The sequence below is a fragment of the Moschus berezovskii genome, chromosome 6 (assembly GCF_049115385.1).
Source record: "Moschus berezovskii isolate FMDL1 chromosome 6, NW_MosBer_1.0, whole genome shotgun sequence".
Classification (NCBI taxonomy): domain Eukaryota; kingdom Metazoa; phylum Chordata; class Mammalia; order Artiodactyla; family Moschidae; genus Moschus; species Moschus berezovskii.
Window position 1 is genome coordinate 114,794,080 of NC_142465.1, and position 22,087 is coordinate 114,816,166.

Consider the following 22,087-nt stretch of genomic DNA (forward strand, 5'->3'; position numbering starts at 1 on the left):
CAGGCCAGGCTCTCCTGCCTGTAAAATATACCTCAAAGCCACCCCTTTCTTTTCACCTCCTCCAGCATCCCAGGCCAGCCCAGCCCATCCTCCCAGTCTCCTTCTCGTCCTCCCCTGCCTCTCCACCTACTCTCCCTTCAGCCCACAGAGGGGTAGGGTTAAAACGCAGCCCCAAGCACAGCACTCCCTGCATAAACCTTTCCGTGGCTTCCTGTTGCACTTGGACTAAAACCCAAGCTCCTTCTGTGGGCTCACAACAGGCCCTGCCAAACTCTTCAGTTTCATTCCTCCTCCCTGGCACCAGCTCTGCCACACTGGCCTCATTTCTGTTCCTTAGATGCACCAGCTGTTCCTGGTACCTGGAGGCCCCTTCCCACCGAGCATCCACGGCTCGTGCCTCCAATTCTTGTTTTTATTGTAAAGGTCTGTCTTTAGAGGGCGAGATGGGTTTTTCCCGAGCCCACCTTTCTCCCTTGTTTATTTACTTCCCAGCACTTTTTACTTATTTAGTCACCAACTGTTTGCTGAGCACCTGTTATGTTCCAGGCCCTGTCCAGGCGCTGGGGTGAACAACACAGACCACAGTCCCCTCTCTCTTGCAGCCCCCTTTCAGGTCGGGAGACAGACACTAAATCATAAATATGTAAATACATAAATTATGCGGCATGTTGGGTGGTGATAAGAGCTTTGGAAGCCTAGAGAGAAAAATGAATTGATCCGTGTTCCTCTCTCCCTTGCTGGACTGAAGGCTGAATGAAGGCTAGTGCCGAGTCTGTCTTCTTCACCAATGTAGCCCCCTGAGCCTGCACACTGCCTGCACGTAGTAGGTGATCAGGAAATCATTGTTGGGCAAATGAATGAATTGTCAGGGCCTGGGAGAAGGGAGATGGGGAGAGGGTGTTCTCGGGAGAGGGAGCCATGTAAGCAGAGGCTTGGGAGAGGAGGCAGCCCGCGCCCCAGGACGGGATGTGGCAGTGTTTGGCAGGAGCACGGGGCCAGTGTGGGGAGCAGTGGACTTGGGCTGGCATGGCCGTGAGCAGACCTGCAGCCACCCCGGGGAGGATGTTTTCCGCCCAGTGGTTGACACGTGGGGGGTTGAGGTGCCTGGGAGCTTATGTAAGGCCCATGACTGTTTTTCTAGAACCAAGAGCAAAGCTCTGAGCTCAGGAGAAAACTCGGCCTCGCTGACCAGCCGGGCGAAGAGGCAGGAGGTGCCACCTCCCTCCTGTTGCCCCCAAGAACCAGAGAAATGTCCAAATGTATCAGCTCTGGGTGGCCCAGCTGACAGCTTAGCAGCCACAGGCAGCAGCTGGGTGGGTACCATGCATCCCTGACTCCCACTGCCCAGCCTGGCACTGCCAGGGTGTCAGGGCCCAGGAGACTCCCCTGGGGGAGGATTCAGGGATTGTTAACCTCTTGGGTGATGTGGGCAGGGGCAGGCCCTGCCCCTGACTGGCGCTGGAGGGGGCTGAGCAAGGTCACGGTCAGTTGTCACTGAATCCGGAGGCTGGTACTGGGCTTCTGGCCTCTAGACGTGCCCTAGTTTAGCCTGTGCCCAGGTGTAACCTGGGCATGCTCCTCCCATCTCAGTTTCTCCATCTGCTAAATGGGCCCAATAAGGCTTCTGGGGTTGTAATGAGTATCAGATGAAACCAGGCTGTCAAAGTACCTCTGAGGGGAAGTCAGAACCAGTTATGTTAGTTGCAGGTCCCAGCGCAAAATGAGAATGTGGGCCCCTTGATGGAAAATATTATGGATTTCAAGTTTGTGACAGCAGGACATTAAACCAAGCAGTGGGTTCTTCTGAGACACCCAGGAAGCAAGCCCTGATGGAGTGGACAGGAGCCCTGTCCTCTGCCTTCTCTGTGTCTCACTTTCTCCAGCTGTGAAACCAAGAGGCTGGTGTGTGAGGTCTCTCTGGGTTCTCAACTTTGTGGAGCAGTGGGTGGGGTGTCCCTGGGCTCACCTGTAGGTCTCGGCTCAAGGGTCACTTCCTCAGGGAAGTCTGCCCTGATTCCACCCCGGCTTGCTCGGGTACCTAGAGGTCCCACGGCACCTCTGCTTTGTAACACATGTCATCCCGGCAATGCCTGTCTTTCCAAAAACTCTTGTCTTTCTCCTGTGACTTTTCTTCGATGATGCAATAAATATACAACTCTGGTCTCACTGGGAAAAAAAACAAAACACAAAAACCTTACAACAACATCATAACTGTGTTCTAAGAAGGTTTTATTCTCTCCACATTTCATCTCCTCCGAATGAGGTTCATCAAGGTTGACCAGACCTGCCCCAAGACCACCAGCCTGGAAGTGGATTCCAACTTGGGTGCCTCTGGGCCCTCAACTCTTCTGACCCTCACAGCCAGAGTGGCTGGGCTGTCTGAGCTGTGTCCCCTTGTCGAGGGAGGCGGGTGCCAGGCTCACCCCACCCCTGCCAAGTGCCGCCTCTTTTTCTTCTGCAGGGCTCCCTGCTCAGCGCTGACATGGCTGAGAACTCCCCGCCGCCCCCTTCCCCCGCCGCAGCCCCGGTGGCTGAGCCTGGAGTCACGGAGCAGCTGGGGCCCCAGAGCCCCCCTCCCTCCCCTCCTGGCCCAGAAGAGCCCCTGGACGGAGTTGACCCAGAAGTCCCTCACCCGGACCTGGCCCCCGTTGCCTTCTTCTGCCTGCGACAGACCACCAGCCCCCGGAACTGGTGCATCAAGATGGTGTGTAACCCATATCCTTTGTGGGGCCTGGGTTTATCTGGATTCTGCCTGGGGTCCTGCCGGTCCCTCTGGCCAGGAGGCCTGCGGCCTGGACTGAGGCTGAGAGGCTGTGGTGTCGGTTAGCCAGCTCAGGTGCTGGGTCTGGGAGATCTTGGACCACAGAGTTCAGACGGATGAGGACCTGGCGTCCTGCTGATGTGAATGTTCTGGAAGTTTCTGATGACCATGGGTGGTCAGTGCAGTGTCCAGATGGCTCAGGAAGCCCTCGGGTGTGAACTTTAGGTCTGCAGGAGGAAACAGAGTTAAGTCAGACCCTGGCCCGCGGCCCAACTCCCAGTGATCGAGTCATTCGGGGGGTGCTGACCACAGGGGTGATGAGAGCCTGACGGGGAACCGTGGGCCTGGACCATTGGCAGGTGACCCTGACACGCAGGGTGAGGCTCCACCTACCTCACCTCCTTACAGAGCTTCCTGCCTCCACTTGCTGCCTCTCCTCTGCTCGGGTCACCCCCTGATGAAGACCTTTCACCCTTTCCCATGGTCTTGGAGGCACAGAGCAGAATCCTAACCAGCCCCCAGGCCCTGCCCCGCTCCCCTTATTCTGCTTCCCCTGCTCTTCCAGGCCTCAGGGCCTTCTCACATACTCTCTCCTTTGAAATGCCTCCCCTTCCCTCTTCACCCAGCCAAATCCTTTGTTGTATCCTTCAAATCCCCACTTACGTGTCACTTCCTCAGGGCAGCCCCCTGTGGTTTCTCCTTAACCTCTCTTGCTTGTTGTCCCTAGCTAGTATGGGACTCAGAATCTGACACTGTCTCCTCCAGGGCACTGTCGGGTGACCAGGACACAGACCAAGCCTGTCTTTTTGACTGGGACTCCAGCACCCAGCACAGTGCCTGGCACATCGTGGGTGCTCCTGCACTGTTTGCTGAATGTGTGTCTCCATAGTCAAAGGAGCAGAAGCTCCATCATGGGGCACTCAGGCTGGGCTTTAGGATCTTGGGGGGATGTAGTGGGATTCTTTGATCCCATGCCGAGGGCTCCAGGATTCTTCCCCAACCACAAACCTCCCTCCTGCCCCTTCTTTCTGGGAGGGAGCTCAGGAAAGGAGCATTGCGTAACCCAGTGTTCCTCCGTGCGGGCAGGGTTGGCATTTGGAGTGTGATGGTGTTGTGTGGTCTGAGCTGTCCTGCACAGCACAAGACGTTTGCTCTTCCTGGTCCCTAAATATTGGTAGGGAGCAGCCCTCCATTATTGCGACAACCAAAAATGAGCCATTGCATCTGCAGATGTTGCAGGAGTCTGCTCTCCATCACGAACCCAAAGGAACGGTGGACATGGAGGTGTCAGGGTCAGGCCAGCAGGGAAAGGCTGTTAGGACCCGCAGGCCTGGGTGGGAACAGGGTGGTGTGGGAGGTCCGCCCAGGACAGACTGTTCCGAGCGCTGGAGTCCCTGGTGCTGAGGGGCCCTGGCTCAGAGCCAGCTGCCCTTTGAAACTTGGTGCTTCCTGACTCAGCTCCTCCCCCAGCCCAGAGGCAGGCCCTGAGTCACTGCCTGACTCACTGGAGAGACAGAAGGCCGCTGGGACCCTCCGTAAGCTGTCGAGTTGGGGTGGCAGAGGTCCACTCACCCAGAGGTCAGCGCCGTTCCTTACCTGGCCTGGGCCTTAAGCTCACACTGTCAGCCGGGTTTCAGCTGGGAGGACTCTGCGTCTGAAGTGTCAGGGGGTCCGTTGTGCTGTTTTAATTTTTTGAATCAACTAATTTATTTTTTAAAATATTTATTCTTTGGCTGCCGTGGGTCTTAGTTACCGTCCGTGGGGTCTTTGTTACATCATGCAGGGTTTTTGCTGAGGTGCAGGGATTCTCTGGTTGTGGTGCGTGGACTCAGGAGTTGCAGTGCCTGGGCTTAGTTGCTCCATGGCATGTGGGATCTTCGTTTCCCGACTAGGGACCGAACCCATGTCCCCTGCATTGGAAGGCACATTCTTAACCATGGGACTGCCAGGGAGGTCCCCGCCTTGTGCTATCTGACTATAAGGAGATGGCACGTGGAAAGCACTGGGAACCGGAGTAAGACAGACCCATGGGCTGGTTCTGCCTGTTATTTGCTGTGTGACCACAAGCCAATTTCTTAACCTCTCTGAGCCCCAGTTTCTCCATCTGTTAAACAGAGGTGGTGTTTTTGCATTTTACTGGATTGCGTTTAAGACCAAAGCAGTACATAACTAGCACATGGGAAAGCAAATCTTTGTGTCCTAGAAAACCACACATGTGGTTATCACTCTTATTACCTGTGCCCAAAAGTGATCAGGGCCCTCACGTTCAGCTAAGCAAACACTGCTCGTGGTAGATTCAACAAGACACTGGGCATCACGTCTTTAGATAGAACATAATACTTTCAGAGGGCATTGTTTCCAGGGAAAATCAGATTCTATCTCTGTGATTTAGGTAGATTTGTGCCAGTTACCGTGCTGATACCCGTGCCCTCATCCGTGCAGACATTGCTAATCGATCACAGTGTCCTCCAGCAGGGCACCCTTGGCAGCATGACTAATCAGTTTGAAACCTGTTTTCCACCCTCGATTAGACTTTTAGAGCCTTTCTTAGGCATGTCACCGGTGGCATGTGGGAGAACGGCCAGTGGTGGGTTGTATGCACTCTGGTTTCCTTTTGAGCCTTAGTGTTCTCATCTCTGTGTTGGGACAATTAAAGACGATGAGAGATGATTCTTGCAAAGCACCCAGCCATGTGTCTAGCCCAGAGGTGGGGTCAGGGGAGGGGGGGCTGTGATAATAACAAGAGCCAGCACTTAAACTGTGCTGGATGCTTCGCCTGCAGCATCACCTTTTAACCCTTATAACCACCGCCCAGGAGGTAGGTGCTGTCAGAGCCCCATTTACACATGGGGAAAGTGAGGCTCAGAGAGGTTGACTAACTTTTATCCAGGTTGCACAGCCAGGATGTGGTAAAACTAGCACAAAAGCCTCAGTCTCTCTGAATTCCCCAGGCTCAGCTTTTATCCAGGACACGGCTGCTGGAGGCTCCAGCCTTCGGAGGCTGGAGACAGGTTCTCCACACTCCACCGGAGCAAGGATGCTTTGCAGTTCCAGGTGGCTGGGCGAGGGTCTTCCTGGGTTCCAGCGTCTACCTTCGGCAGCCACATCACTGTGCCCTGCCAGGGGCCACCTCCCTGGAGGAGTTCACAGCCCCCTGCCTCCCCGCATGCCCCTGGCTGCTGCCTCCCCCATGGCAGCCTGCGCTGAGCCAACGCTTATGCTGCTGTGTGAACCAGCCATGCATGGTGGGAGCCAGTCGGCTGTGAAGGCTGCCTCTCTCCTGGGCAGGGGGAGGGCGCCAGCCTGGGCTGGGAGGCGGGAGACACCAGCTGCCAGTGACCTTGGGCAAGTCACTTCCCCTCTTTCACCCTCGGCCTGCCTGTCTGCAGAATGGGGAGACTCGGGCAGTCTCCCCAAGTCAGGAGGGGCTGTCTGGGGTGACCATTTCCCCACCGCCTTTGTCAGAAAGTGTCCCGTGGTGTGCAGGGATGGGGCTCCGTGCTCCTGGTGGGCGGGTGCACGCGCTCTGTGCTTTCATGGCTGTGGTCCTGGTTTTCATCTGCTCCTCCGTCCCACTTCTGTTTGCTTCTGGTGCCCTGCCTGGCTCTGCTGCTAGGACTGGGGGTCTGTGGGTGCTTTTTCATTGAAGCCCACCTGGCTGAGACCCCTGCCTCCTTGCAGACCCTCTGACCTTGGTCATCATGGGGCAGGAAGAGACAGGGTCCATTTTCTCATCATAGCCCTGTGGTGTCAAGCCTCGTGCTGTTCTCTGTGAGGGGTCAGCGAATATGCTGAGGTGGGCAAACGGGCTCTTGTTCATCCGTCCTTTGCTCACCCATTCATGAGCTGGGTCAGCAAGCCCTTACTGAGTGCCTGCCACGTACCAGGCTTATACAGAGGCCAACCATGGCCATTTTGTGCAGGGGAGGGTCGCTCTGGCTCCCTTGGAGAGAAGCCAGCCAGGAGACCATCATGAGAGGGGATGTAGGGAGGCTGGTGGCTGAGGGTGCTGGTGGGGCCAGAAAGGGGGGTTCGAGTGGAGGGATGGCTACCTTGGGGTTGGTGTTGGAAAGACATAGAGGTGACCCCAGGGATTGTAGCTTGGTCAAGCATGAATGATGACCTTCTTGGCCAAGGGGCCTTTGTCTTTGCTGAGCCTCAGTTTGCTCATATGTGAAATGGGAACTTCAATGACCCCCAGTTGGGACTATCAGGGGTTCCAGTGAGAATTCCAGGGCAGGCATTGACTGGGCAAACTGTTAAGTGTGGAGTAGCAGCTGTGTGCACCCTGGAGCCGATGATGGAGCTGACAGGGACACACCTGGGGTGACTTGGGTGACCCGGCTCAGGGCAAGGGTTTTCAAGGTTGGTGGGTAACTGGGTCCCGTGTCTGGATGATGGTCTGAGAAGCCTGTGGGCTGGGTTGCCCCCAGGGAGAGAGGTGCCGACTCCTGCAGGGTGGAGGGAGGGCATGAAGTTTGGGGAGTGAGGGGGAGAAGGCCTGGAAATCCTTTGCCACGGGAAGAGAAATGGGGCATCACCACCCTCCCATCGCCCTGCTGCCCCTGCTCTGGTCATTTAGTCCATCCCCTTGCCTCTGGTGGGCTACCTCTCTGCTGCATCAGACGGGGCCTGGGGCCAATTGATAAGTACCTTTTGGGCCTTCTGAGGCTCTCAACTGACTGTCAGGAAGTCCTCCTTAATCTAACCCCCACCCCTCCTGTCCTGAGCCCTTTCCCTGGGTTGGGGCCATTGGGAAATCTGGGCCTGTATTCCTCCACCTCTTCCTGTCTAAACAGGTGGCCTCTGGGATCTCACCCCTCCTGCCCCACTGACAGCTGGCATCTTCCTCCTTCCTCTTTCCTGCAGCCCTCTCCTCCCCACTTGCCTTCATCCTCAGGGGGTCCTGGGCTCCTGGGGTGGACACGGTTTGTCATCAGTCAAGTGCTGCTCGCTGCCTCTTCCATTTGTTTGCTTATTCATTCCTCCCTCGGAAACCTTCAGCGGCTCTCTCACCCCCAGAATAGTCTCACTTAGCCTGGATTTGGGGCCTTCCACCATCCACCTGGTTGGCCTCCAGCCGCCTTTCTGCTGTTTCCCTTCACACACTCTATCCTGAAGCCCACACACGCTGCTGGTGTTTCCTGACACCCCTGCCCGCCCGTCTTTGCTTACGCTGGGTCTGCCCCCCGAGACACCCTCTCCCCCAGTCTCCAGGGTGCCAAATCCTGCCAGCCCCACCAGCACCAACTTCCTGGCCACCACCTGCAGGAAGTTTTCCTGAATCTCAGCTTTTTCCTCTCTAGACTCCGCAGTCCTTCCCTAGCCTCCGGCCTCGGGGGATTGTTGGTGGATGGCCTTGTTTCCTCCTCTTCCAGTGGGGTCCCAGAGGGCTGGGCCCATGGCTCTAAATGCACAGGCATCTCATCACTTCCAGTTTACAAAGTACTTTCCTGCTCGCTACGACCTGTCAGATACTCTCAGCTCCTCCCGTGTGGTGCCAGAGCCAGAAGTCTGCTAGCTCCCCATTCCACAGTTGGGAAGCCTGAGGCTGAGGAAGGGAGGGCACATGTTGAGTAGTGGACAAAGCCAGTGCAGATCAGAGCCCAGGACTTCTCGTGGCTTGGGTAGGGGTTCTTTCAGGGAGGGTATCCCCTCCTCCTTCAGCCCTGGCCCAAAGGGAACGTCCAGACGGATGGCAAGTGTTGCTGGAAGAAGCTGCACATGTCTGGGAAATTGTCCGTTTCCCTCCATCTGGCGTAGAGAAGGTTGTTTTTCTCAGAAGTACGAGTCAGCACCAAGCTGTGCCCTGGGGATGCTCATGGTGGTCAGAGTGGATGCTGCATGCTCATTGGTCAGCAGGGTGGACCTGACGGCCACTCAGAGGAGCCTGGCTGGGCCAGGGAGAGCCTGACCCACAGGGCGGTCTCAGGTACTGTCACCTGGAGATGTCTATATAAACAGAGCTACAGGTGCAGAAGCTGCCCCTGACAAAGCCTAGGAGGGTTGGTGAAGCCTACCTGGAGGAGGGGACATTTGGCTGGGTCTTGCTGCATGAGTAGGAGTTTTCCAGGAAGGCAGTTGAGGAACGGTGTTTTAGGCAGGGGGACTAGTGTAGGGAACAGGAAGGAGTTTAGTGTGGCTGGAGCTGTGTGAGGAGGGGCGGAATAGCAGGGTATGAAATGCCAGGTTAGAGCTTACTCTCCATCTTGTGGGCACTGCAGAACCCCTGAAGGATGTCCAGCAGGGATAGGGCACGTGTAATTTCATTTATTAGAATGGTTCCTCCTGGAGCAGAATGGCCGGTGCTTGAGGAAGAGAGACTAAGGTCAGGAGACCGAGCAGGAAGCACCTATAATAGATATAGATGAATCGACTGATGGATTCGACAAGTGTTTAGCGAAGCCCAGCTTCAGCAGTGTTGGGCACTGTCTTAGAGTGGGGGGCTGTTCAGCCACTTTGGGTGGGGCCACGGTGTACCAGGCCTGGCACCCAGCCTTGGCCCCCGGGAGACCCAGTCTGATGGGGAGTCAGAACCACACCCAGATCATACTCCATTGAAGGAAAACGGGGTAAAGACTGGGCAGAGGGACCCTGAGTGGGCTGTGGGCACCAGGAGGCTGGTCAGTCTGTTGTGACCGGGAAGCCGCAGGAGCCCTCATGGACAAGGAGTGGGGCAGGAGAGACTTCGATGGGGGAGAAGAGGGGGACGGGGCATGATATCCCAGTTGAGGAAACAGCCTGATCGGAGGCTCCGAGTCAAGCTGGGGGTCACCAAGGTCGCTGATTACAGCCTGGGGTCTGGGCTGGGAGACCAGAGGAGTGGGGTCTGAGCACAGAGGGACATTCGGGGTCTAGATTCTGGAAGGCTGTGCCAGAGAGGACTCTGATGATCCCTAAGGGCCTCCCATGTGCTGCTGGGTGCAGCTCAGGTCCCCCTCGAGATTTCCCATTTGACAGCCGAGGCTCAGAGACGGGAAGTGCTTGTCCAGACCACCCAGCCTAGTGGTGGCTGAGGGGGATTGGGGCGGGGGCCCGGGCCTGTGTTGCCAGCCCCTCGAAGCCCCGAGGTGAGCCCAGCTGGGAAGCCTCGTTGTGATTGATATAGAGCGGGCGGATTAGAAGGAGGGCTGGCTAGCTAATGAAGAGTCAACCCCCTCCTGGGGCATTTAAAACACGATTGGATTTTTACTCGTCAGTCCAGCCTGGGCTGCAGCTTCTTGTCAGAAGCCGACTTTGACCTGTCGCCTCCCTCAGACTACCTTGCGGTCCTGTTGGGAGACAAATGGCCCCATTCGTTTCCCTGGGAGAGAAATCGATATGTCTTTTTAATCAGCCAGAAGGTCTTCCTGCTCATCTCTCTCCAGCTCTCCTATGGGGCCGCCATCCACGTTTCTGTCCCCAGCTGCCCTGGGGAGTCCTGAGTCCCCTGTCTCCCTGCAAGTTCAAATCCCGACTCTGCTGCTGACTGCTGTGTGGTGCTGAGCAAGCCACTTGACCTCTCTGGGCTCTCTGGCTCCTGTATATAGATGAGAAAGCAGAAGGAGAAGGCTTGGCTGACTGTGAGATTCTGTATGGATCTTGGGGGCTGGGCTAGGGGAAGAAACCCAGCCCATGTGTAAGCCCTGTGACCTCAGGTGGTTACTCCTGTCTTCATCTCAATTTCCAAAAAAAAAAAAAAACAGGACCGAGGAAAGGATTGAGCCGTATCAACCATGATTTTCAGTTGGGAGCGATTTTGCCCATGGTGGGTATTTGGCAATGTCTGCAGACACTGGTGGTTGTCACAGCTCAGGGAGGGTGTGCTACTGGGCGTTGTTCTTTCAGTCGCTAAGTCGTGTCTGACTCTTTCTGACTCCATCCATGGACTGCAGCACATCAGGCTCCTTTGTCCTCCAGTATCTCTCCAAGTTTGCTCAAATTCATGTCCATTGAGTCAGGGATGCCATCTAACCGTCTCATCCTCTGCCTCCTCTTTCTTCTTTTACCTTCTATCTTTCTCAGCGTCAGCGTGTGCTACTGGTTGCCAGTGGGGAAAGGTCAGACATCCTGTGACGCACAGGGCAGCCTACAACAAAGGGCCCTCCATCCCTCGATGTCAATAGTGCGGAGGCTCGGAAGGTCCCTGAGATCTCCCGAAGCTCCGAAAGTGTGGAGAGCGTGGAGCTGAGGGTCTCATGAGGAGGAGGGCTGAGACGGAGGGAAGCTAAGGAGGATCACTGAGAGAGAAGAGGAGGACGGTGCGGAGTCCCAACTGGCAGGCTTTCTCGTGGTCTCCTGGACTTGAGTTTGAGTCCTGGAGCTGCCGTTTACTGGCAGTCACATTCTCGATCACCCCCCTCCTTCCGCCCACCCATCTCCCACCCGCCTTCCTTCGCTTCGTGTGTCAATTCATCCAGCCACTCCCCAACCCACTCATCCATCCATCCACCCGTCTATCCATCCATCTTTTCATTTCTTCGTCTGTTTATCTGCATACCCACCCATCCATTCACTCAGTCCTTACAGCTGTGCATTTATCTACCCACCTTCCCAATCATCTACCCGTTCAATCATCCATTGCTCCAACTACACAAAGGCCTCCCTCTCACCCTCCTACCTACCCATCTATCCATTCACTTATCTGGCAGATGCAGAATACCCAGCCCAACCCTCTGCTGGGCACCATCACTCTCTCCCCGTAGCACTTACAAGACCTCTTGTATCTGACTTCTTATTCTCACCTTCTGCTAGACTGTGAGCTCCCTGAGGGCAGGCTCCGTGTTCCATTAATTCATGTCTCTTCTTTAACCTTGACCCTCAGCCCTATGCTGCACATAGTAGGTGTGCAGCAAAGCTTTCAGTGAAGCACATCCTAGTTAACAGGGTTGGAGGTGGAGTTTATACAGACAGAGAGGAGGCTGGCCAAGAGCTCTTACACAATGGAATGCAGAGCCAAGGAATCTGGAAATTCTCTGGAAGGGAGTGGGGAGCCACGGAAGGCTTTTGGCTTTGGAGGAGCCTTCGGACTGCTGCGTGGAAGATGTGTCAGAGAAGGCAGGGCTGCAGGAGGAGCAGGCTATTCATGGACTTAGGAGTGAGAGAGCGAGGCTTGCCTGGGTCAGTGGGGTTCAGAGGGAGGATGGAGAGGAGAAATTTAGGGGGTGAGATGGACAGGTCTCTGAGATGGACGTCAGGGGTGAGGGGAAGGAGGGCTCTGAGGGGTTCTAGCCTGGACAGCTTGCAGGATTGGTGATGGTTGGGGTCATCGCTCATGGGATGGGAAGTTCAAGGGGGAGTTTGGTGGACTGCAGAGAGGATGACCTATCCCATTTTGGACATGATGACTTTGAGGTTCCCAGGGACATCCCAGAGCAGTGCTTGGGAGGCTAGTGCATCAGAGTGAGCCTCTGGCTCACTCTGGACCTGTCAGTCCAGGGCAGGTCATCGAGGCTGTGGGTCTGGGTGTGGGTTCGGTGGATGGAGAGGGAATCTCAGGGGCCTGGGGAGCCCGGGAAAGGCCAGCATTTAAAGGGTGAGGTCCACCAAGCAGGATGGGGGTCTGTCCAGGGGCTTGTGGTGTCCCCAGCTCCCAGCAGGAATCTCTGGAACAAGGGTCTTCAACTGAGTTTCGTCCACTTGAATCGGGACAAGCTGCGTGTTTGGTTTCACTGACTTCCGACTGAAATGTAGCATTTCTTTGTATTATGAACAGAGGCAACTGAGCACAATGGGGTTACCGGCAGTTCCTGCGACTGTCACCAGCAGCAGTCACCGATATTTTTGAGCCACATCATGGTTCCTTGTAGAGTTCTGGGAATGTCATTGTCATTCTCCCCGGCTTCCCAGGCACACAGGCTCAGACCCGCCCCTGGCTTTGGTTATTCATTGTGTTGATAACGAAGCACACAGAGTTCTCCATCACAAATTTGTTTTTCTAAAAAATATTTTGACAACTGTTTTAATATAACTGGCTTCCTTCCTTTCTAATACTAAGCCTTCTTAAAAAAAAATTATGCACTTAAAAACAGTATTCTGAGAAAGGGTTCATGAACTTCCCCAGGAGGTACAGAAATGCTTAAGAGCTGCTGGTGCAGGGAGAGAGTGGGTTGGCCGTGCCCAGTGCTGCTGCCCCCAGGGGGGCGCAGAGGCTGGTGTGCACACACTTTGGCGTGTGTAAATGTGGGAGGGGCTGTGGGGCTCCGTGGGAATGCACATGTGAACATGTACACATGTGTGGTCAGGGGCAGGCAGAGAAGCCGTGTGGTGGGGGACAGGCCCCCAGGAGGCCAAGGAAGAGTGTCAGCACCCTCTGTCCAGCCCTCACCCTGTCCAACCGCATTTCCGTTAGTGTTTGCGTTTGCTCGCGGCTTCTGGAGGGCAGGGACCATGGCATCTTCATTCGGGGTTTCCAGGGTCACTGTGGGCCAGACAGGGTGGGGGGCAGGGGATCAGTGAAGAAGGGTTGAATATATGAATAGTGAGTGATGGATGTTAGAAAGGAGAGGAGGGGGAGTTTGAGGTGGGGAGGGGGCTGAAGATCCCTTCAACACAGAAATCCCTCTTTAGCCTCCTTGATGCCTCCAAGTGACGGGCACCTCACTCCTTCCCAAGGCTGTAGATGCCCTGAGCTGCTGCTCCAGGTGGGCCTCTGGGCATAGAGAAGGTTGGATATGTGCTGCCCTTGGAGAGCACGGCCTGGTTGGGGGTGGGAAGCCGGGACAGAACCACACTGTTGTCAGGGGCACGTCTGAGGTTCTGTAAGGGCCCAGGGGAGGCCTCCACACCCCCTGCCTAGGACTCCAAGAGGCTCCCCTGCAGGTGCACCTTCTTTGTGGACGGGCTCCTGAGGCTGGGTTGGCTCGCAGACAGTGCGACTCTGGTCCCCAGGGGCCTACCCTGCCCTTCTCTTCAGCAGTGGCTGAAGTGCGGTGTCTGGTGAGTTTCCTTGGCTGGAGCTTCCTTCCCATGGACCATCCACCCCGGTTTTCTTCCAGGCTGGCGGCCCCAGTTCCCTCACCACTGCCTCCTCCACTCCGGCTGTCTGCACTGGGCACGGAGGCCTGCTGGGCATCTGGGAATCAAAGACTTTGGCCAAATTCAATGAGTTGTCAAATTGCACAGACTCTAAGAAGTGGGCTTGGGGGCAGCGACATTCTTTCTGAGGGATCTCAGCCCACTGAACCTCCATAGCTTATAACTAGAACCAATCAGCCTGGGGAAGGACTGTGTGTCATGTGGGGAGCTCCCTGCCATTAGAAGCATGTAAGTGGAAAGAGGATGAGGACCATCTGCCCAGCGGGTCTGTTCACTTTGTGGAACAATTTTCTGTCTCAGCTGAACCACTGTGTCAGCTTGGGCAAATCCTGCCATCTCTGAACCTTCATTTTCTTTCTTTCTTTGGGCCACACCACGAGGCATGTGAGATGTGAGATCTTAGTTCCCTGACCAGGGATCAAACCCATGCCCCTTGCAGTGGAAGCGGGGAGTCTTAACCACTGGATCGCTAGTGAAGTCCTAGGACCTTCATTTTCATATCTGTAAAATGGGTGGAATGATGTCTGCCATGCCCATCTTCCAAGGTTGCTGTGGGCTTGGACAGAAGAAATTCTTAAATGAAGACAGAATGCTGCGAGGTTCAGATCTCTGTTCTGTCCCTTGCTGTGGCTTGGGCAAGTCTGTGAAACAGGGGTGACACCCCTCCTTTGCAGGGTTGTGGTGAAGATCTTCTGGGGGGTCCCTGACAGCCAGTGTCCCAGCAGGGGTTGTGGCTTTTTAATTGTTGCATTTTATATTGCCCTACAGCTGTAGCTCGGCATCACTTTTTGTTACACTTTTTATTGTGACAAAATGTGCATGCAATAGAGCTCACAAATCTTAATGTCCAGCCCAAGGCATTTTTCCATGTAAACACACTCCTGTGACCTCACTCCGTCCAAGAAGAACATCTCCAGTCCTCCCAAGCTCCCTCACCCGACCCGTGATGAACTCTCTCTCCTCTAGAGTTACTACCCTTCTGACCTCTTTCCCTGTTGCTTCGCTTTGCCTGGGTTTTCACTTCATATAATTGAACTTGGACACTCTGCTCTTCTGGCTCCTGTTACCAGCGTTAGGTCTGGCCGCTCCATCCATGCTGCTGTAGTTTGTTCTTTTAGATCACTGAGTAGTGTTCCATCAAAGGAATGTGTCGCAGTTTCTCAGCCTTGGCACTGCAGGCATTTCAGGCTGGAGAATTCTTCGTGGTGGGGCTGCCCTGTGCATTGTGGTGTGTTGAGCGGCATCCTTGGTCTCCAGCCACCAGATGCCAAGAGCCTCCTTCAAAACAGAGTTGTGACAACCCAAAATGTCTCCAGACATGGCTGCATGTCCCCCCGGGGGCCCAAATCATCTCCAGTTGAAATCTCCTGCCCGACTCGTTCTCCTGTCGATGGACACTTAGATTGTTCCCAAGTTGGGACTGTTAAGGGTAACACGTGCCTTTTTGTGGACTTATCTGGGCATTTCTCTGGGGGGTGCGGACCCAAGAGTAGCACAGCTGGATCCTAGCATGGGCTTATGTTTTTTAAAGTCACCCATCTTTTTAAAAAAATGCTTACTTATTTAATTTTTGGCTCTACCTGGTCTTCATTGCTGCACAGGGCTTTCCCCAGTTGCGGAGAGTGGGGGCTATTCTCTAGTTACAGTGCATGGGCTTCTCGTTGCGGTGGCTTCTCTTGTTGTGGAGCCCAGGCTCTAGGGTGCTCAGGCTTCTGTAGCTGTGGCACATGGGCTCAGGAGTTGTGGCTGGTGGGCTCGAGAGTGAGGGCTCAGTAGTTTGTGGCACATGGCTTAGTTACCCTGTGGCGTGTGGAACCTTCCTAGACCAAGAATTGAGCCCATGTCCCCTGTTTTAGCAGGCAGGTTCTTAACCATTGGAACCCCAGGGAAGCCCTCTGTTTAGTTTTAATATATGCTGCCAAGCAGCTTTCCAGAGTGGTTGTGGCTCATAAAGATAAGTTGAATGAATGAGTGAGTAAGTGAATGGATATCCTCTTTAAAGCCCAGGGCCTGGAGCATAGCTGACATTCAAAATGGGAGCCACCTCTAGTACAGTGCATACTACGTGGCCTCACACCATGCAGGTCCTAGAACAGGTAAGCACTCTGGGCACCTCTAGCCTGGCTCATCTCAGAACACTGATGCTCAGGTCAGGTGTCCAGTTGGTTTTCCATGGATGCTTGTGAACCTGGCCTTGGAGGATCACAGAGCTGGCCCAAGAACAAGGGTCTGGAACCTCAGGCCCTGGTCTATGAAGGCCCGAGGCCTGGGTGCCCATCCTTGGATGCCCTGGAGACAGACAGAGGAGGGAGCTCTGTATAGGGGTGGGCTCACCTTCCCTGCCTCCTTGGTCCAGGAGGATGTAGCTCCCAGCCTACTTCCTCTACTTGATTTATTTACACAACCGAAGTGCACGCCGGGAAATGGATCTGATTTCAGATTTGACAAAAATAAAAACAAACTTGGCTGCCCCATCCAAACTGAGCACTCCCATCCCCTGCCCACCCTCCCAGAGCCCCCTGGAATTGCAGAAACCATGACTGTCAGCTGAGCCTGCAGGATGGAGGGTGGTGGTTGCCATGGTAACAGTGCAGGCCTCTGGTTCTGGCTCCTGGAGAGGAGGCTGCCCTGAGGGGCCTGGTCGGGCTCTGGACACTGCCCAGTCACTCTTCTTTTTGGGAAGTGGCAGGTTCGAGGGGGCCCCTGGCATCGTAGCTTTGCTGGTGGTCCTGTCCTACCAGGTCACACAGCAGCCAGGCATGGGGTGGAGATGGTCCTGGTCTGGTTCAGCTCTTGCTGGGGACTTTGAGGCTGGCACCCTGTCCTCGCTGGCTTCCCCTCCCACCCTCTCCTGCACCATCTCCTTCCTTCCCACTTGGAGTGGGTGAGTGAGTGAGTGACTGAAGTCGCTCAGTCGTGTCCGACTCTTTGTGACCCCATGGACTGTAGCCTACCAGGCTCCTCTGTCCATGGGATTTTCCAAGCAAGAATACTGGAGTGGATTGCTATTTCCTTCTCCAGGAGATCTTCCCGACCCAGGGATTGAACCTGGGTCTCCCTCATTGTAGGCAGACGCTTTACCATCTGAGCCACCAGGGAAGTGTCCCAGTTGGAAGGGAAAAGCAAATATTCCATTGAGCATGTGCCAGTCCAGGCCCTGTTCCCTGAGGCCACAGCATGTGACTGAGAACATGGGGTTTGGAGTCCGGAGAAGCATGTTCAAATCCTGACTTTGCCACATACCAGCCATGTGGCCCTGGGTGGCTGTGGCTGGAGCCCTGGAGCCAGTGCTGGTGCCTCAGTTTCCTCATCTGTAAAATGGGGTAACAGTAGCACCCGCCAGTTGAGGGGACTCGGCTGAAGGTGAAGGGCGACTCTCCAAGTTGTTGATTGTGTTTAAAGCCTGTGAGTGAAGGTTCAGCCCTTGGGAGGCAGCCATGGTCTAAAGGGTTTGTGATCGCATCTCTTGTCCTTACTCAAGGTCATGTTAAATAATCAGCAGATAACACCAGTCTGAGATTCTCAGTCCTTTGCTGGTGAGGTGGCTTTTTTTTTTTCACCACAAAGCCAAAGAATGGGAAACCCTGGACCCTGTTACAGAAGAGGTGGACAAGGACAGGGGTATACATGACAAGCCACAGTTACATGGGTTCTGTGTTCTGGGGCCTCTGGGCTCCCTTCCTCTTGTGCTCACTGTAAGGTTTAAATGACATATTATTAATATATGCTATTTCATTAGAAAAGTGAAAAGCTCAGGGACCCTGTGGCCGGGGAGTCTCTTGTCTGAGGGTCACTTCCACTCCAGGATGTGTCCCTGGGATGCTCTCTGCCCCTCTGTGTCTCCTCTGTGCAGTGGGGGATGGGATCAGGGGCTCTCTGAGGGCCGGGATGGGGTTGTTCTGTGGCAAAGGTCACATGGAGAGGCGTGAGGGTCTGGGTGGCCAAGTGGGCAAGGTGGCGGGGTCCTAACCACAGAGCCTTGGGTGCCAGGCGGGGACCCTGAGCTTTGCCATGGGAGGCCCTCGTGGAGCTGGCACCTGGGCCCCGGCCTGCCCTGTTACCCATAAATTCTGTACCACCCTCTCTGGGCCTCCGTCCTCCCTTGTGCTGTCCCAGAGGCCCGGAGCTCTGCTTGACGGCTTTCAGAATTCCCCGGTGCTTGTGACTAATGATGGCAGCTCTGGGCACTGGGCCAGGCCACCAAATCGCTCAGCCCAGGACCTTCACTTCTTCCACCACTCTCCTTCCCCATGCCACGTGGTCTGGTTTAACTTCAAGGAGGGCTTATGCCTTTGATCCCCAAGCCAGTGGGGAGTGTGTCAGGAACCGCGGACAGCAATGCCAGCTCTGGCCTGACTTCTGAGCCTCACGGGCTCCTGGAAAGGGCCCAGCCCTGCCATCTGGGATTTCCCTGAGTGCCTTGGGGCAGGGCTGAGACTGTCCATCCCTGAAGCTGAGCCATCTAGAGGTGAAAGCCGCTCCATCTGCCCCTTTCGAGGGACGTGCACCAGAGGCGGCCCCATGGCAGCGGCTCCAGCACCGCTAAGTCAGACCGTTCGGGCGACTCACTGACTGTGACCTTGGTCAGGTCACTCCAGCTCTCCAGGCCCTTTCTCCATCTGCTCCCTGTGGGCTGTGAGGAGAGTTAGGGCCATGTCCCTAGGGGCCTGGCAGGCAGTAGTCATGACTACTGCCAAGTTCATTAACGCGATATGAGCTAGACCAGGTGTGTGGGGAGCACTTCAGGAAGGAGGCTGAGCCACCACTAGGTGAGTGGGGAAAGGTGCTTCAGGAAAGCTTCCAGAAGAGGTGACAGATGACCTGGGCTGTGAAGGATGAGTGGGAGTTTGCCAGGTAAAGTTGGCAGAAGGATATGCATGTTGGTAGAAAGGTATGCATGCATACTCCATGCAAAGGGTATAATTGGGGACAGCAAGAAGTTCAGTGCATGCCAAGGCTGGCGGAAGGGAAGGCCAGAGAGTTCATTGAGGTCAGAGGGTAGGAGGCTGTAGGTGTCAGGCTAGGGAGGGTGATGGGAGCCACCCTCCCATCACCTCTGGAAGGCTTCTGAATAGGGGAGAGGTCTAATCAGAATCGGGCTTCAGCCAGATTAATTTGGCGATAACGAAATGGGGCAAGAACAGCAGGCTCTGGTTCTGTGGCTCAGCTCTGCCTTTTTCCAGCTGGGGTCCTGGGGCAAAATTGTGTTCCCCTTTGTGACTCTTGTTTCCTCACTTGTAACTGGGGCTTGTAATAGGGCTGGAGGATTAAATGCGATAACACTTGCAAAGAGCTTGGATAGTATCGGCCACACAACAAACACCTCGGGATTGTGTGCAGGGCAGATTGGGGGGACAGAGACCAGAGCTGGAGACTAGCAGAGAAGCTGGGCAAGGCTCAGGTGAGAGATGCTGAAGATGAGCTAAGGCCTCAGAGGAGGGCAAGGAAAGACACAGGCAGAGAGGAGAGCAGGTCTGGTGTGAATGAGCTCCAGCGCTTCCCAGCTGTGTGAGCTGGGATAGGCCCCTCATTTCTCTAAACCTCAGTTTTCCTAATCCGTAAAATGGGTCTGCTGACCCCCACTCGTCATGGCCTTGGTGAGGAAGAAGTGGGAGTGCCGAGTTCCTGGAAGACACCTGCCAAGTGCACTTTGAACTTGAAGCTGGCAGGAAGGACAAAGGGAGCAGAAGAGGTGGCTGAAAGGAGAGAGAGCATGACAGGCCAGGGGAAAAGGCAAAGAGGATGGGGGACGTTTGCTGGTAATTAGAACGTTTGAACTTTAAAAAAGTTAATTAATGATGAAGCTGCTGCTGGAGCGATGCTCAGGCTAGAAGGGGGCCCTGGCAACGACTGAAGTTAATTACAGGCTGTGGCGGGAGAGTGGCAGAGGTTTGAGGGGGCAGGAAGGAGCAGAGTTGGGGCAAGGAGGGTCTGACAGGGAGGCGGGAGGGAAGGCAGTATCCCAAGGTGAGCAAGGACCGGGGATGGGAGGGAGGCTGTTGCCAAGGAAACCAGGTCAGTCTTCCATCAGGCAAGAGATCCTCACCCTACTACTGGGTGGGGTCTGGCTGAGAGTCTGACTGGCATAGCTGCATCTGATCTCAGAGAAAGGGCTTTGAAATTGAGGGGCCAGAGCTTTCATTTGGGGACACTCAAGAATCTTTGGGTGTCCGAGTGGGCAGCACCTAGAGAGGTTTACTCAATCACGACAGACATTTATTTTGCTCCTCCTAGATGCGTGAATGCCCTTGGAATGTAGGTTCTAGCCTTGGATAGAGACAATGAACGTGTCAGCAAGTTAATCCGTCAATGACTCAGGCCCTCGGGTCCTTCTGGGTTCTGGCTCCCCTGTTCCCCTGGGGGCTTGGGGATTCTAGGTTTGGGAGGGAGGGACGGGGCTGAACATCGGTGGGCTGTGTTCTAAGACTGAGCAGGAGCCAGCCAGGAAGGAGCAGGGTGTTAGAGAGGAGCAGCCTGGCCTGGAAAGCCCACTCACCCGGGTCCAAGCACGTGCCCTTGAGGCCCGGCCCAGACTGCTGACTGCAGGAGCCTTTCTGCCTGGACGGGCCTGAGGAGGCTGGGCCCCACCCTGACTCGTGCAGGGTCCGTTGGTGGGGGAGCCCAGGCACAGACCTGCTGGAGTCTGGCGATGAGCTGTAACCCAACCACAGGAGAGGAGAGAAATACAGGGTGTCTGGCCAATCTCAGTCACTCTGGACGGGCGCTCTGCAGGGTTCAGCTCCAGGGCTTGTGTAGAGATGGAGGGGGTGTGGGTGGGGGAGGGGAAGGATGGTCAGAGAAGGGAGGAAGTGACAATCAGAGGAAGGCAGACAGGGTTAGAGAGCCTGGGAGAGTCCGGAGATGGTCCCCCAGTCAGGTCTCTGGGGACCTCTTCCTTTCTGGGTCTGGGGGAACTCAGGCTGTGGCAAAGAGGTCGGGGGCGGGCGGTGGGGAGGGCGTCCTGGCAGATGGTGGCTTAGTGGAGTTCAGGTTCTCTGGTGGGTTTGGCCATGTCTGTTGTGAGGGGTTGGGGTAGGCTGTTTAAAAAGTCTTTGAAAATATAGGCACTGACCCACCAGGGGAGGCGCCTGGGGGGCAATGGGGTGGATATATGTGTTGGGGGGGAGCGGCCCCCCAGCTGTTGTGTCCTTGACTTGGTGCGCACGTGGTTTGAATGTATCAGCATGCTGGTGATCCTGCTGAACTGCGTGACCCTCGGCATGTACCAGCCGTGCGACGACATGGACTGCCTGTCAGAGCGCTGCAAGATCCTGCAGGTGAGACCGGCTGCCCCGCCCATCCCAGCTAGGCCCCGCCCCGCCCAGCCCGGCCCCGCCCATCCCCGCCCAGCCACCGCTTCACTCCTGGTCTTGCCCTCGCTGCGCTCATCCTCTCTGCCTCACTGCCAGCTTGTCCTACCTGCGTCCCTTCCATCCTCTCTCCCTCCCGTCCTCTCCTATCTCGAGGCCTCTGCTCTAGTCCATGCCCCTCCATTTCTCCCACCACCAACTTCCTCCTGGTCTCCCCATCCCCACCCCCCTATCCGGTAAAGCACAAGTGATCTGACACTCCCTGAAGAAAGCCTTGCCCTTCACTCCCAGTGATCATGGGATAAAGACCGAGCTCCATCATTAGGTTGATGCCGTTAGGAGCCGCCTCCTGGACCTCTCCTGTTCTCATCTCACAGAGATCCCAGGTGGAGGCCTGACTTTTGGCCCCTGTGGCACATGTTCATCGGTAGTGCAGGGTGTTAGGTTTATACCCATTTTACAGATGTGGAGACTGCTTCTCTGGTGGCTCAGACGGTAAAGCGTCTGCCTGCAGTGCCAGAGTCCCGGGTTCGATCCCTGGGTTGGGAAGATCCCCTGGAGAAGGAAATGGCAACCCACTCCAAGACTCTTGCTTGGAAAATTCCATGGACGGAGGAGCCTGGTAGGCTACAGTCCATGGGGTCGCAAAGAGTCAGACCCAACTGAGCGACTTAACTAACTTAACTACGGATGTGGAAACATCTAATTCTGTCTCCCTGAGAAAGTCAGATTCCTCCTGAGAGGAACTGCCCTCTGCTTCCTGGGTTCCCACAGGACTCAGAAGTTCCCAAGCAGCCCAGTTTCTCTGATTCCCTTGGAGGTACATGTTCAAGATCCAGACCCCTGGCCCATACAAAACCTGCAGAATTAGATAGAATCTCTGAGGTGGGTCTGTGGTCCAAGTGGGTACCAAGCTCCTGGGCTGGCCCCAGGGTCCTGGGTGGAGTTAGAACCCATTAACCTCAGTGTATACTAGACTGGCTTCCCTACCAGGTGGTGA

General features: G+C 55.4%; 1 protein-coding gene across 2 annotated transcripts in view; it reads left to right on the top strand.

Moving 5' to 3' along the window:
• Window positions 1-2,482: 2,482 nt before the first annotated feature.
• Window positions 2,483-22,087, top strand: part of CACNA1I (calcium voltage-gated channel subunit alpha1 I) — a 109,428-nt gene continuing 89,823 nt past the window's right edge. For both annotated transcript variants that reach the window (XM_088836764.1, XM_055394622.2), the window contains exons 1-2: window positions 2,483-2,715; window positions 20,943-21,054. In XM_088836764.1, coding sequence (XP_088692890.1) covers window positions 2,483-2,715; window positions 20,943-21,054 — 345 coding nt within the window. The remainder of the gene's footprint in view (window positions 2,716-20,942; window positions 21,055-22,087) is intronic.